This window comes from Oncorhynchus mykiss, chromosome 24 (assembly GCF_057628025.1).
Source record: "Oncorhynchus mykiss isolate SJ-2025 chromosome 24, ASM5762802v1, whole genome shotgun sequence".
Classification (NCBI taxonomy): domain Eukaryota; kingdom Metazoa; phylum Chordata; class Actinopteri; order Salmoniformes; family Salmonidae; genus Oncorhynchus; species Oncorhynchus mykiss.
Genome location: NC_143045.1, coordinates 11,839,060 through 11,855,202, shown reverse-complemented (window position 1 = coordinate 11,855,202; position 16,143 = coordinate 11,839,060). Strand labels below are relative to the sequence as shown.

The window sequence follows — 16,143 nt, the reverse complement described above, 5'->3', positions numbered from 1 at the left end:
TAAATTGACGAGGCTCTCTGCAAAATCACCGGATGTTTTGGAAGCAAAACATTACTGAACATTGCGCGCCAATGTAAACAGATTTTGGATATAAATATGAACTTTATTGAAAAAAACATACATGTATTGTGTAACATGAAGTCCTATGAGTCATCTGATGAAGATCAAAGGTTAGTGATTCATTTGATCTATTTCTGCTTTTTGTGACTCCTCTCTTTGGCTGGAAAAATGGCTGCGTTTTTGACTAGGTGCTGACCTAACATAATCGCATGGTATGCTTTCGTCGTAAAGCCTTTTTGAAAGCGGACACTGTGGTTGGATTTACAAGAAGTTTATCTTTAAGATTGTGTATAATACTTGTATGTTTGAGGAATTTTAATTGAGATTGCTGTTTGAATTTGGCGCCCTGCACTTTCACTGGCTTTTCTATCCAAATGATATGCATATCCTAGCTTCTGGGTCTGAGTAGCAGGCAATTTAATTTGGCCACGTTTTTCATCCAAAATTCCGAATGCTGCCCCCTACCCTAGGGTAAAGCGATATTCTTATTCATACAAACACAGAGTTGGCCTTCAACACTGAGGGATCTCTGACCAAATTGTTGAAATCAAAAAGGGCTTCCGTTAATCTTTCCATCCCTATACACAACATTTAAATTACTACATTTATGCATCACTGCACAACAGGGTTTCTGTTAAGTTAAGATCTGGCACCGGACAATGTGACCGGGATGATTTTAATTAAACATCCATTTGAGAATTTACTAGACCCATATGCATTGGGTGGATAACCCATCAGGGCTACCCCCACGCTGCTCAGAAGGACATATCTAATTTACATTATGGTAATACATATTAACAGAACATGCAACTCATGTAATAAAGCAGCCAATAGGTTTTCAAACATTTGCCAAAATGCAATTCACAGGAAAACACCATTCTAACCAGCACCGTTGATAGCAGTTCCATATGGGACAGATGAAAATATGTTAGAAACTTAGAGGGGGAATCTAAAGATGGAGCAAAAAGGGGGAAATCAACACCATATTAATGCCATGATTTTGGAACGAGATGGTAAATGTACCGTCAATCCCTGTCATTTGGTTACATACATTCCTGTTAATGCATGCCATTGAAGGCCAAAATGTCAATCTTTTAACATTCTCTTAAATGTTTTATTTATTTTTATGGTGAGTGAGCATTGTGCCCTTTCCTGTCCAATGATGTCTAGACATTTATGTTGGTTGAGCACATTCTACTTCTTTCCAAACGCACGTATTAGTCATTTACCATTCTCATTCTCCTCTCAGCAAGCTATTTGAAAAATCTTTCCAACAATCTCCCCTTCGATAATCACCAATCCCCAGTGTGAAAGATCAATGGAAGTTATAGGCCTACTGCTGCATTGGCCTTTAGGCTATGAGTTCTTTAGCTGTCGACGGATCACGTGGTAGTCAATGTGTTCGTTCATAAGGTAGAGCCTTAGTCGCATTATTTGACTTCTTAAATGATTCATTCAGATTTTTTATGAGTAACCACGTGACAATAATTGAGAAACAAAAACGTAATACTTTAAATGACTGTTCCACGAAAATACGCATATGAACATAACTGGCATGCAGAACAGTAGAAATGGTACGACACAAACTTCCCAAACTTGAAACTCACCCACCACCTATGATGTCTATAGAAAATAATTGCCTCCATGGTCAGATTTTGACAAAAGGCTACTTTGAAGCAAGGTAAGCCATGTCTCATTAAATAAAAAACATACAGGATTCAAATCATTTCAAAAAACATACTGCCTCTAGCTCACATTGTAAAGTGGTACAGTGGGGCAAAAAAGTATTTAGTCAGCCACCAATTGTGCATGTTCTCCCACTTAAAAAGATGAGGCCTGTAATTTTCATCATAGGTACACTTCAACTATGACAGACAAAATGAGAAGAAAAAAATCCAGAAAATCACATTGTAGGATTTTTAATGAATTCATTTGCAAATTATGGTGGAAAATAAGTATTTGGTCACCTACAAACAAGCAAGATTTCTGGCTCTCACAGACCTGTACCTTCTTCTTTAAGCTCTAGTGACAACCCATCCCGTGAACGGGACCGTTTTCGTCATCTTACACTAATTAGCATAACGGAAAAATATTCGTATTCATGAAAATCAAAAGTGAAAGAAAGAAAATCAAAAGTGAAATATATTGGAACACAGCTTAGCCTTTTGTTAATCACCCCATAATATCGACAGAAACATGGCAAACGTTGTTTAGAATCCATCCTCAAGGTGTTTCTTATATCTATCCGATAATATATCCATCGGGACAATTCCTTTTTCTCTAGGACCGATTGGAGTAATGGCTACCTCTGCACTTTACGCGAGAATCTCTCTCGGAGCCACCATGTGACCACTTACGCAATGTGCCCCCATACGGCTATTCTTCAACAGAAATGAATAACACTACGTCACAATGCTGTAGACACCTTGGGGAATACGTAGAAAGCGTAAGCTCGTTGATGGTACATTCACAGCCAAATAGGGAGTCATTGGAACGCAGCGCTTTCAAAACCTGGGGCACCTCCGGATTGGATTTTTCTCAGGCTTTCGCTTGCAACATCAGTTCTGTTATACTCACAGACAATATCTTTACAGATTTGGAAACATTAGTGTTTTCTATCGAAAGCTGTCAATTATATGCATATTCTAGCATCTTTTCCTGACAAAATATCCCGTTTAAAACAGGAACGTTTTTTTTCCAATAAAGAAAATAATGCCCCCTAACACCAACAGGTTAAGAGGCTCCTCTGTCCTCCACTCGTTACCTGTATTAATGGCACCTGTTTGAACTTGTTATCCGGATAGAAAACACCTGTCCACAACCTCAAACAGTCACACTCCAAATTCCACTACGGCCAAGACCAAAGAGCTGTCAAAGGACACCAGAAACAAAATTGTAGACCTGCACCAGGCTGGGAAGATTGAATCTGCAATAGGTAAGCAGCTTGGTTTGAAGAAATCAACTGTGGGAGCAATTATTAGGAAATGGAAGACATACAAAACCACTGATAATCTCCCTCGATCCGGGGCTCCACGCAAGATCTCACCCCGTGGGGTCAAAATGATAACAAGAACGGTGAGCAAAAATCCCAGAACCACACCTAGTGAATGACCTGCAGAGAGCTGGGACCAAAGTAACAAAGCCTCCTGCAGTGCCAGACGTGTATCCCTGCTTAAGCCAGTACATGTCCAGGCCTGTCTGAAGTTTTGCTAGAGAGCATTTGGATGATCCAGAAGAAGATTGGGAGAATGTCATATGGTCAGATGAAACCAAAATATAACTTTTTGGTAAAAACTCAACTTGTTGTGTTTGGAGGACAAAGAATGCTGAGTTGCATCCAAAGAACACCATACCTACTGTGAAGCATGGGGTGGAAACATCATGCTTTGGAGCTGTTTTTCTGCAAAGGGACCAGGACGACTGATCCGTGTAAAGGAAAGAATGAACGGGGCCATGTATCGTGAGATTTTGAGTGAAAACCTCCTTCCATCAGCAAGGGCATTGAAGATGAAACGTGGCTGCGTCTTTCAGCATGACAATGATCCCAAACACACCGCCCGGGCAATGAAGGAGTGGCTTCGTAAGAAGCATTTCAAGGTCCTTGAGTGGCCTAGCCAGTCTCCAGATCTCAACCCCATAGAAAATCTTTGGAGGGAGTTGAAAGTCTGTGTTGCCCAGCAACAGCCCCAAAACATCACTGCTCCAGAGGAGATCTGCATGGAGGAATGGGCCAAAATACCAGCAACAGTGTGTGAAAACCTTGTGGAGACTTACAGAAAACGTTTGACCTCTGTCATTGCCAACAAAGGGTATATAACAAAGTATTGAGATAAACTTTTGTTATTGACCAAATACTTATTTTCCACCATAATTTGCAAATAAATTCATTAAAAATCATACAATGTGATTTTCTGGATTTTTTTTCTCATTTTGTCTGTCATAGTTGAAGTGTACCTATGATGAAAATTACAGGCCTCATCTTTTTAAGTGGAAGAACTTGCACAATTGGTGGCTAACTAAATACTTTTTTGCCCCACTGTATGTGAAGAGCTGATAGGCTGTTGCCTGCACTTGAATGGGAGGTGCGCTTCAATTACAAGTTAATAAAAACAGCTTGTTTTAAAATCGTGCACCAAAACTGTTAACACGCGATTGCATTTAGAATTGTTGCAAATAGGGTTTATAAAAGCTTGTTTTATTCCAGCAGCAACCAGCTGAGGAGCTGCAGGTGAAATCCCGCTCAAAATAGACTGTACGCGGTGATAGTTGTGTTGGATAAACAAGATACATGACTAATAAATACACAGGCAAATTTAATAATAACAAATATGTAATTAACCTTTAGACTGATAAGCATAAGTCGACTGTATTTCAATCGACTGATATTTCAATCAATTAATAAAAAGCATTATTTTGCAAGTGGATTTTTTTACTCCAGGTCTTTTTGGCCGGCAAAAGTTTTATTTATCGACCCCCCCCACAAAAGCCGCCTATTTCCGGCTAACGGAAAACCTGTTGCACAGCTATCTTACAGCCACCACCGTTAACTTATTTTAAGGTGAGCCAATGAGACCCGTGTAGGGAGCAGAGATGACATGAGAGAGAGAGAGAGAGAGGCAGAGCTGAGCCACAAGTGGGAGACAGAGGGAGAAACACTTACAGCCTGCAGAATGGCTTTGCTGTGACGCCTTGACAACATCTCCAAGGCAGTCAGGGCCTGCTCTGCCACATCAATGAATTGGATCACCTGAAGCTGCAGGCAAAGAGGAGAGAGATAGATCCATTAGCATAGCCACCACCGGTTTATGACCGCATTTGAATGAAGACGGAACAACCACATGAGAGAATGACAGAAATGGAAGACAAGAGAAGAACAACATGTGGGTTAGAAATACTTGGGGTGCATTCAGAAGGCATGAACTGGTGGGACATGTTTTCAAAGGACTAGGTAGGACATATTCAATCAATCCCTATACCAGTCTGCTGTTCCCACATGCTTCAAGAGGGCCACCATTGTTCCTGTTCCCAAGAAAGCTAAGGTAACTGAGCTAAACGACTACCGCCCCGTAGCACTCACTTCCGTCATCATGAAGTGCTTTGAGAGACTAGTCAAGGACCATATCACCTCCACCCTACCCGACACCCTAGACCCACTCCAATTTGCTTACCGCCCAAATAGGTCCACAGACGATGCAATCTCAACCACACTGCACACTGCCCTAACCCATCTGGACAAGAGGAATACCTATGTGAGAATGCTGTTCATCGACTACAGCTCGGCATTCAACACCATAGTACCCTCCAAGCTCGTCATCAAGCTCGAGACCCTGGGTCTCGACCCCGCCCTGTGCAACTGGGTACTGGACTTCCTGACGGGCCGCCCCCAGGTGGTGAGGGTAGGCAACAACATCTCCTCCTCGCTGATCCTCAACACTGGGGCCCCACAAGGGTGCGTTCTGAGCCCTCTCCTGTACTCCCTGTTCACCCACGACTGCGTGGCCACGCACGCCTTCAACTCAATCATCAAGTTTGCGGACGACACAACAGTGGTAGGCTTGATTACCAACAACGACGAGACGGCCTACAGGGAGGAGGTGAGGGCCCTCGGAGTGTGGTGTCAGGAAAATAACCTCACACTCAACGTCAACAAAGGAGATGATTGTGGACTTCAGGAAACAGCAGAGGGAACACCCCCCTATCCACATCGATGGAACAGTAGTGGAGAGGGTAGCAAGTTTTAAGTTCCTCGGCATACACATCACAGACAAACTGAATTGGTCCACACACAGACAGCATTGTGAAGAAGGCGCAGCAGCGCCTCTTCCATCTCAGGAGGCTGAAGAAATTCGGCTTGTCACCAAAAGCACTCACAAACTTCTACAGATGCACAATCGAGAGCATCCTGGCGGGCTGTATCACCGCCTGGTACGGCAACTGCTCCGCCCTCAACCGTAAGGCTCTCCAGAGGGTAGTGAGGTCTGCACAACGCATCACCGGGGGCAAACTACCTGCCCTCCAGGACACCTACACCACCCGATGTCACAGGAAGGCCATAAAGATCATCAAGGACATCAACCACCCGAGCCACTGCCTGTTCACCCCTCTATCATCCAGAAGGCGAGGTCAGTACAGGTGCATCAAAGCTGGGACCGAGAGACTGAAAAACAGCTTCTATCTCAAGGCCATCAGACTGTTAAACAGCCACCACTAACATTGAGTGGCTGCTGCCAACACACTGACTCAACTCCAGCCACTTTAATAATGGGAATTTATGGGAAATTATGTAAATATATATCACTAGCCACTTTAAACAATGCTACCTTATATAATGTTACTTACCCTACATTATTCATCTCATATGCATACGTATATACTGTACTCTATACCATCGACTGTATCCTTATGTAATACATGTATCACTAGCCACTTTAACTATGCCACTTTGTTTACATACTCATCTCATATGTATATACTGTACTCTATACCATCTACTGTATCTTGCCTATGCTGCTCTGTACCATCACTCATTCATATATCCTTATGTACATATTCTTTATCCCCTTACACTGTGTACAAGACAGTAGTTTTGGAATTGTTAGTTAGATTACTTGTTGGTTATTACTGCATTGTCGGAACTAGAAGCACAAGCATTTCGCTACACTCGCATTAACATCTGCTAACCATGTGTATGTGACAAATAAAATTTGATTTGATACTTAAAATTTTATGAGAATGTTTCAGTTTCAAAGCGTGTGTTTAGTGCCTACTGAACCTGAGCATAGGGGGTCATCCTACCTTTTCCAGGAAGACAGGGATGGCGTCCACGACCACAGCAGAGGACCGAGGCAGCGCCTCCATCATGTAAGTGAGAGCACGGGAGGCGTGGTTCATCTGAGCAGAGTCACGGGTTAAGATACAGTTTTCACAAGAATAACCACAAAGCAACCATGTTGGCTGGAACCATACAGTTAACACTGCTCAGGTATAGTTTTTTGCAACCAAATGTAACTAGGAGACAGGGTGCAGTGTTGCACATTCTTTGCGAAACATTTCAGCACCTGCAATGTAGGCCTAATGTCATGGTGAAAATCAAATATCACTGCCCCCCCAAGGATAGAAGCTTAGGATACTCACAATGTCAAAATTATGCTCCATCTGCAACAATGTGATCTGTGAGGAAGAGGGGAATAAGAGACTCCAATCAAATCAAGACCGTGTAAAATGACTTAAGACAAAAAGGTGGACAAATAATTGAGTGACTCACCAGAGCGGGCACCACGCTCTTCACAGGGAAGCCTCCTAGCGTCTCCTCGTTGCCCATCACCAGCAGCTGGCACATCTCGATGGCGGCCTGGAGCTGCTGGGACTCGTCACCGGTGGCCTGCAGGCCCTGCAGCAGCTGCTGAGCTTTGGAGCCTGGGAGGAGAAGAGGGATAAAGCAGGTCAGAGTAGACTGAACAGCAGGGCCAGTTTCACGTGCTGATATAGGATCAGTTTAGCCTTTAAGATCAAACTGAATAAGATTATATGGCGAGGGGATCAGACCCTAGATCGGCACTCCCCTGAGAAACTTTTTTAACATGGGACCTGCCAGGAGTGCAGTGAGCATACACTTGGATTACAGTTGAGTCAATAGCGGGTTAGAAGAATAAAGAGACATAAGTGAACTCAACACCTCCCCTGAGAATATAAACATCTTGCTCACAGTTAAGTGGTAATTAAATGCATTCTGGACACAGACAAAGTGTAGTACTTACTGGCTCCACTGCCTATGGTTCTGTGAAACAGCTGGGACATACGGGGTCCCAGGGGCCCAAAGAGGTGTGGGGGTAGACCCCTGGCCTCCAACAGGGCTGTGAGGAGAAAACAGCCAGGTTAGACAACAACCAAAGACCCAGCAACACCAACAGGGGCTGACAGGGAACTTATACAGGAACATTGGCACCTGTATCAATTTGTGTATGTATTCATGTATGTTTTTTAAAACTTCCACCCCCTTTTCTCCCAAAATTCCTGGTATCCAATTGGTAGTTGCAGCAATGAGACAAGACTAACTCTCGTACGGACTTGGGAGAGGCGAAGGTCGAGAGGCATGCGTCCTCCGAAACACGACCCAACCAAGCTACACTGCTTGTTGACACAATGCCTGCTTAACCCGGAAATTAGCCACACCAATGTGTCGGAGGAAACACTGTACACCTGGTGACCGTGTCAGCGGGCATGTGCCCAGCCCGCCACAGGAGGCGCTAGAGCGTGATGGGACATTTTGCTGTCCAAAACCTCCCCTAACCCGGATGACGCTGGGCCAATTGTGCGCCGACCCATGGGTCTCCCGGTCGCGGCCAGATGCGATAGAGCCTGAACTTGAAACAGGCTCTAGTGGCACAGCAAGCAACTGCGATGCAGTACCTTAAAATACTGCGCCACTCAGGAGGCCCCTGGAACCTGTATCTAAGGAAAGCTGTGATCATCGTACCTTGGAGTCTGCCCATTTCAGAGTCATCGGACTCACTCTCACCGGATGTGGTCATCCCTACAGCTCCGGCCACTGAACTAGAAGCTGGAGAGAGAGAGAAAAAAATAACTGTTACACCACTATTTTCATTATCAGCATGACAACCGATTTCTCTCATAAGGTAGGCCAGGTCAGTACAGGTGCATCAATGCTGGGACCGAGATAAAGAATAACAGCTTCTATATCAAGGCCATCAGAGTGTTAAACAGCCATCACTAACACAGAGGCGCTGCTGCCCACAGACTTGAAATCACTGGCCACTTTAACAAATGGATCACTAGTCACTTAAAATGCCACTTTAATAATGTTTACATATCTTGCATTACTCATCTCATATGCATATACTGTAAATTATACCATTATTGCATCTGGTCTACACTGCTCAGTCCTCATCCATATATTTATATTCCATTCCTTTACTTAGATGTGTGTAATAGGTAGCTGTGGAATTGTTAGACTACTTGTTAGATATTGCTGCACTGTCAAAAAACATAAGCACAAGCATTTCGTTACACTCGCAATCTGCTAACCATGTGTATGTGACCAATAAAATTTGATTTGATTTAAAGGGTTATACAAACCCAGGCAGGGCTAGTAATAAAGTCAATTATCTTTTAGTATAGATGCACACAAACCAAGCAGAGGCTACACTAAGCTTTGGCTGGCTCTTATGCTTTTAAACCAAACACATACCAGAAATTCTTTGGATAGTCCAAATGTTTTGAGCCACGAAAGGGCCATGGGGAGAGAATCTCTACCACAAGCAGGTCGTGTACCACTGAGTTTTGCCTGACCACGCGAGCTGAGAAGGAAAAACTCTGTGCCCTAGCAGCAGTAGGTACCTGTACCTGAAGCCCCCTGCGGGGCCTCGTCGGTGCGGGCGGCCGAGGAGTTGGCCCCGTCCTGGTTGTTGTCCGAGTCGGCCATCTTCTCTTGTCGGCGAGCGTCGGCTGCCCCGCGCTTGCCCAGGCCTGAGCCTCGCCGACTGCACAGACAGGGGGGAAGAAAAAGGCAGAGGGGGACAGTGAGTGACGGCGCAGCAAACAACTAGATCACAGAGCCCACGGTCAAACAAGACAGCACACAACTGACATTCCTGGTCATAAGGAACCACTGACTCACACTTACTCTTTTACAATGTGAACATAAGTTTACTAGAGAGTTGCAAAGGGTTGGAAATTTTCCAATAAATTCTGGAAAATGTTCCCTGAAATATTCCAATGGGAAGTGAATTTTGCTTAAATTCATTTAAAAAAAATAGTTAGCTTAAAACAGTGAACCTTCTTTGTGGGATACACAAGGCAATTCTAGGCTGTGTGGCATATTTTGGTTAAACTATCCCCAATTCAATGGAATTGCAACCCTCTGCATGCACAGTGCATTCTTCCATCACATGTACAGCTGATTCTCAAGATCTTGCACACCAATGAGATGCTATTGAGCCCACACTACTACACTGTCTGAGCCAAGAACTACATGCTTTCTGGTAAGTTTTGATTACAATACTGGGTGGGGTCAATATATCTTATATGACATTATTTTTTTGTTAGCTAGTAAATAAATAGTAACCTACAGCAAAGTGTGCTTAAATCATTTCTAACTTATTAACAATTTCTGCTAGTTAGTTTTTGCTACCATGTGGGTTTTAGCTTGCGTGAGCCTGCTAACAAATGTTTCATTTTAAAACACCTTACAAAGAAGTTGTTTAATAACTGCTTAACTTTTTATCTGTACATAGAATTTTATTTTTTTCTCATCTTTACAGGAAAATGCTATCTGATGTGTGGAGACATTTCACTGCAGCTAATGTAGAAGGAAAATGTGTGTACATCTGCAAATACTGTGCCAAATCATATGTGAAGAATGCCACAAAGAAGCAGAATTATTTGGCCAAGTGCATAAAGTTCCCTCAACGCTCACTCTGTCCTCTACTTCTATTCAAGGTGAAAATGATGAATCAGACACCTTATAGATAGCAACGGCTCATGGCAATCCTGGAATCAGAATTGTTTTTTTGACTGAATGGAGGAACGTAGTCCGAGAAATGCTGATGAATGTCTTGCTCAAGCTGTGTTTGCAACTGGTTCACCTCTGATGCGCGCAGGCAATGTGTATTGGAAGAGATTTCTGAATGCTCTTTGCCCAACATCTACTCATTTGCTGGATGCAGAGTTTAAGTGAAGGTCAAGAAAACCATAGAGAAAGCAGACTATTGCAATCATCTCTGATGGGTGATCGAATGTTGGTGGGCAAGGAAAAAAACGACATAATCGCCACCCCTCAACCAGTATTATACAAGAGCCTAGACACAAGGGACAACAGACACACCGGTCTCTACATTGCAGATGAGCTGAAGGCAGTCATCTATGACCTTGGACCACAGAAAGTATTTGCACTGGTGACAGACAATGCTGCAAACATGAAAGCTGCTTGGTCTAAAGTGGAGGAGTCCTACCCTCACATCACACCCATTGGCTCTGCTGCTCATGCATTGAATCACTTCACGGTTGCTCCAGGCAGAGGAAACTGCAGTTCTGAAATGCACCAAAAAGCGTGAAGACTTCTGCCCGAAGCCCATACACACCTCAACATACATGTTGGACCCCAAGTATGCTGGCAAGAGCATCCTGTCTGGTGCAGAGATCAACAAGGCCTATGGTGGCATCACCATGTCTCGCCACCTTGGCCTGGATGAGGGCAAGGTTTTTGGCAGTCTGGCGAAGTACACATCCAAGCAAGGGCTTTGGGATGGAGATGCAATATGGCAGTCGTGCCAGCATCTCATCAGCCACTTGATGGAAGGAACTTTGTGGATCTGAGGCTCTTCCCCTGTTGCCTCCATCATCCTCCAAATCCAACCAACATCAGCCACTTCAGAGCGCAACTGGTCCTTGTCTAGGAACACACACACCAAAGCACACAACAGGCTGACCAATACAAGGGTTGAAAAATTGGTGGCCATCCGGGGAAATCTGAGACTTTATGAGCCTGACAACAAGCCATCCTCAACCAGGTTGGAAAGTGACAGTGAAGATGAGTCCTCAGAGTCTGATGTTTAAGAAGTGGACATTGAGGTCCAGGGAGAAGACATGGAAGCCAGAGAGGAAGACATCCAAAGCTTTAGTTTCTAGACTACCATTCCACAGATGTATGTTGAAAATATTTTTGGGAGATGTGATGGATCATTGGGGATCAGTCAATATTCCCCTTTTGTTGTTCTTTGAAATCATCCCACTTGAAGAGTCAACTCTTAATAAACCTCTCTTGGGTAGGGGCAGTATTTTCACCTCCGGATGAAAAGCCTGCCCAAATTAAACTGCCTGTTACTCAGGCCCATAAGAGGGGATATGCATATAATTAGTAGATTTGGATAGAAAACATTCAAGCTCCCAAAACTGTTGAAATAATGTCTGAGTATAACAGAACTGATATGGCAGGCGAAAACCTGAGGAAAATCCAACCAGGAAGTACTATTATTTTGAAAGGCTGTTTTTCTATTGAAAGCCTATCTACCCTTACAAAGACTTAGGACCCAGTTCACTATGGCTTCCTCTACATGTGGCCAGTCTTTAGGCATTGTTTCAGGCTTTTACTCGATGAGTGGACAGTGGAAATTTCCAGACATGAGCCAAGTGCGTGATCGGGAGCACGCCTTTCACGTTTCTCCTTTTCTATTGACGAAGCTTTTGTCCGGTTGAAATATTGATCATTTATGACAAAAACAACATGAGGATTGATTTTAAACATTGTTTGACATGTTTCTACAAACTTTTATTGTACTTTTAAAAACTTTTCGTCTGGATGTTGTGAGCACGCATTGTGCCTTTGGATTACTGATCTAAAAGGCACCAACAAAACTGAGTTTTTTTTTGACATAAAGAGGGACATTAATCGAACATTTGTCTAACATGGAGTGCCACCAGATGAAGATCAAAGGTAAGCGATTAATTTTAACGCCATTTCTGACACCTCTCCTTGGTTGGAAAAATGGCTGTATGGTTCTGTGGCTAGGCGCTGACCTAACATAAATCGCAAAGTGCGCTTTCGCCGTAAAGTATTTTTGAAATATGACAGCGGTTGCATTAAGGAGAAGTTTCTTTAATCAAACGATTAACACTTGTATCTTTAATCAATGTTTATGATGAGTTTTTCTGTAATTTGATGTGGCTCTCTGCACTTTCACCGGATGATTGTTTTAGACAATGCATTTCTGAACATAACGCACCAATTTCAAATGAGGTTTTTGGACATAAAGATGAACTTTATCGAACAAAACACACATTTATTGTGTAACATGAAGTCCTGTGAGAGCCATCTGATGAATAGGGTAAGGTAAGTGATTAATTTAAACTGTTATTTCTGACTTTTGTGAGCCATCTCCTTGGCTGGAAAATGGCTGTATGGGTCGACTACAAAATCAACAATGCAACGCTCTCTCTTGGCTGGCTATGTAGCTAGCTAGCAAATGTAGCTACACACGATAATACCAAAACTAATATCATGTGAAGTAGTTAGCCAGCTGTAAAATTAACAATTAACATTGTTGCCTTACAACCTGGAATTAAAATGTATTTTTGGGGGGGGTTGGTATCATTTGAGTTACACAACATGGCTACCATTTTGAAGATGCAAAATAATATTGTGAAACAACAAATACGACCCCCCCCCCCCCAAAAAAAAAACTTGAACGTGCATAACTATTCACGTTCACACCATGGGGAAGCCATAGGAAAAGGAATCTGGTTGCATACTACTAAAGCAAAAACATTTAAATGTCTTGGAATGGCCTGGTCAACGCCCAGACCTCAATGACAACCTCTCTGGGATATGTGGGACGGTAGCGTCTCATTTGGCCAAAAGCCAGAGAAAATGCAAAGCGCCAAATTCAAATAAATTCCTATAAAAATCTAACTTTCATGAAATCACACATGTAAGATACCAAATTAAAGCTACATATGTTGTGAATCCAGCCAACATGTCAGATTTCAAAAAGGCTTTTCGGCGAAAGCAAACGATGCTATCATCTGAGGATAGCACCATATTAAACAAAAGAGAAAACATTTCAACCCTACAGGCGCGAAACAAAACGCAGAAATAAAAATATAAATCATGCTTTACCTTTGACGAGCTTCTTCTAATATTGACGAGCTTCTTCGCCAATATGTCCCATAAACATCCCAAATGGTCCTTTTGTTCGATTAATTCTGTCCATATATCCAAAATGTCAATTTATTTGGCGCGTTTGATCCAGAAAAAAAATGGTTTCAACTTGCGCAACGTGACAACAAAATATCCAAGGTTACCTGTAAACCTTGCCAAAACATTTCAAACTACTTTTGTAATACAACTTTAGGTATTTTTTAAAGTAAATAATCGATAACATTGAAGTGGGGATGATCTGTGTTCAATACAGGAAGAAAACAAACTGACGCTACCTTTCTGGTCACGCGCCTCTAACAGTACACTTGAAGTGACCCTCGTTTTGAACAGGGTTAATTCTTCATTACACAAAGGAAAAACCTCAACCAATTTCTAAAGACTGGTGACATCCAGTGGAAGCAGTAGGAACGGGGTTTCGCCTGCTACATAAGTTCTGTTATACTCACAGACATGATTCAAACAGTTTTAGAAACTTCAGAGTTTTCTATCCAAATCTATATGATATGCATATCTTATATTCTGGGGATGAGTAGCAGGCAGTTGAATTTGGGCATGCATTTCATCCGGACGTGAAAATACTGTCCCGTCACCAAGAAGTTAAACAGCTTGGAAAATTCCAGGTAATGTCACGGCTTAAGAAGCTTCTGATAAAGCTAATCGACATCATTTGAGTCAATTGGAGGTGTACCTGTGGACGTATTTCAAGGCCTACCTTCAAACTCAGTGCCTCTTGCTTGACATCATGGGACAATCTAAAGAAATCAGCCAAGACCCCCCCCAAAATAATTGTGGACCTCCACAAGTTTGGTTCATTCTTGGGAGCAATTTCCAAATGCCTGAAGGTACCACGTTCATCTGTACAATCAATGGTACGCAAGTATAAACACCATGTAGCCATCATAACACTCAGGAAGGAGACGTGTTCGGTCTCCTAGAGATGAATGTACTTTGGTGCGAAAAGTACAAATTAATCCCAGAACAACGGCAAAGGACCTTGTGAAGATGCTGGAGGAAACGGATACAAAAGTAACTATATCCACAGGTAAAACGAGTCCTATATCGACATAACCGGAAAGGCCACTCAGCAAGAAAGAAGCCACTGCTCCAAAAACGCCATAAAAAAGCCAGACTATGGTATGCAACTGCACATAGGGACAAAGATGGTACTTTTTGGAGAAATGTCCTCTGGTCTGATGAAACAAAATAGAACTGTTTGGCCATAATGACAATCGTTATGTTTGGAGGAAAAAAGGGGGAGGCTTGCAAGCCGAAGAAAACCATCCCAACCGTGAAGCACGGGGGTGGCAGCATCATGTGGGGGTGTTTTGCTGCAGGAGGGACTGGTGCACTTCACAAAACAGATGGCATCATGGGGAAGGACAATTATGTGGATATATTGAAGCAACATCTCAAGACCTCAGTCAGGAAGTTAAAGCTTGGTCGCAAATGGGTCTTCCAAATGGACAATGACCCCAAACATACTTACAAAGTTGTCGCAAAATGTCTTAAGGACAACAAAGTCAAGGTATTGGAGTGGCCATCACAAAACCCTTATTGAGGGAAGCTGGTGGGAAGCTGGTGGAGGGCCACCCGAAACATTTGACCCAAGTTAAACAATTTAACTGTTTGGGATAGGGGGCAGCATTTTCACATTTGGATGAAAAGCATGCCCAGAGGAAACTGCCTGCTACTCTGTCCCAGATGCTAATATATGCATATTATTAGTAGTATTGGATAGAAAACACAAGTTTCTAAAAGTGTTTGAATGATGTCTGAGTATACCAGAACTCATATGGCAGGCAAAAACCTGAGAAAAATCCAACCAGGAAGTGGGAAATCTGAGGTTTGTAGTTTTTCAACTCTTTGCCTATCAAATATACAGTGTCTATGGGGCACTTCCTAAGGCTTCCAATAGGTGTCAGGTTTTTAGAACCTTTTTTGATGCTTCTACTGTGAAGGAGTAGGGAATGGGAGCTGAATAAGTCAGTGGTCTGTCAGAGTGGCATGAGCTGGTCACACGCGTTCACGTGAGAAAGCTTGCGTTCCATTGCATTTCTGAAGACAAAGGAATTCTCCGGTTGGAACATTATTGAAGATTTATGATAAAAACATCCTAAAGATTGATTCTATACATGTTTCTACGAACTGTAATATGCCTTTTCACCTGGACCTGCCCGCGCGTCGTGAGTTTGGATTTGTGACCTGAACGTGCTAACAAAAGGAGGTATTTGGACATAAATTTACTTTATCGAACAAAACAAACATTTGTGGAACAGGGATTCCTGGGAGTGCATTCTGATGAAGATCATCAAATGTAAGTGAATATTTATAATGCTATTTCTGACTTCTGTTGACTCCAACATGGCGGATATCTGTATGGCTTGGTTTGTTGTCTGAGTGCCGTACTC

At 42.8% G+C, this 16,143-nt stretch overlaps 1 protein-coding gene across 21 annotated transcripts in view; it reads right to left on the bottom strand.

Annotated features, from left to right (window-relative positions):
* LOC110503741 (E3 ubiquitin-protein ligase TRIP12) overlaps positions 1-16,143 on the bottom strand; it is a 53,564-nt gene that overhangs the window by 23,841 nt on the left and 13,580 nt on the right. For 12 of the 21 annotated variants that reach the window (XM_021582229.3, XM_021582230.3, XM_090218270.1 and 9 more), the window contains 7 exons: positions 9,418-9,560; positions 8,537-8,620; positions 7,818-7,913; positions 7,325-7,476; positions 7,195-7,230; positions 6,856-6,951; positions 4,721-4,813 (listed from right to left, as the gene is read on the bottom strand). In XM_021582229.3, coding sequence (XP_021437904.1) covers positions 4,721-4,813; positions 6,856-6,951; positions 7,195-7,230; positions 7,325-7,476; positions 7,818-7,913; positions 8,537-8,620; positions 9,418-9,560 — 700 coding nt within the window. The remainder of the gene's footprint in view (positions 1-4,720; positions 4,814-6,855; positions 6,952-7,194; positions 7,231-7,324; positions 7,477-7,817; positions 7,914-8,536; positions 8,621-9,417; positions 9,561-16,143) is intronic. The other 9 variants (XM_021582232.3, XM_090218273.1, XM_021582233.3 and 6 more) reach the window with 1 other exon arrangement.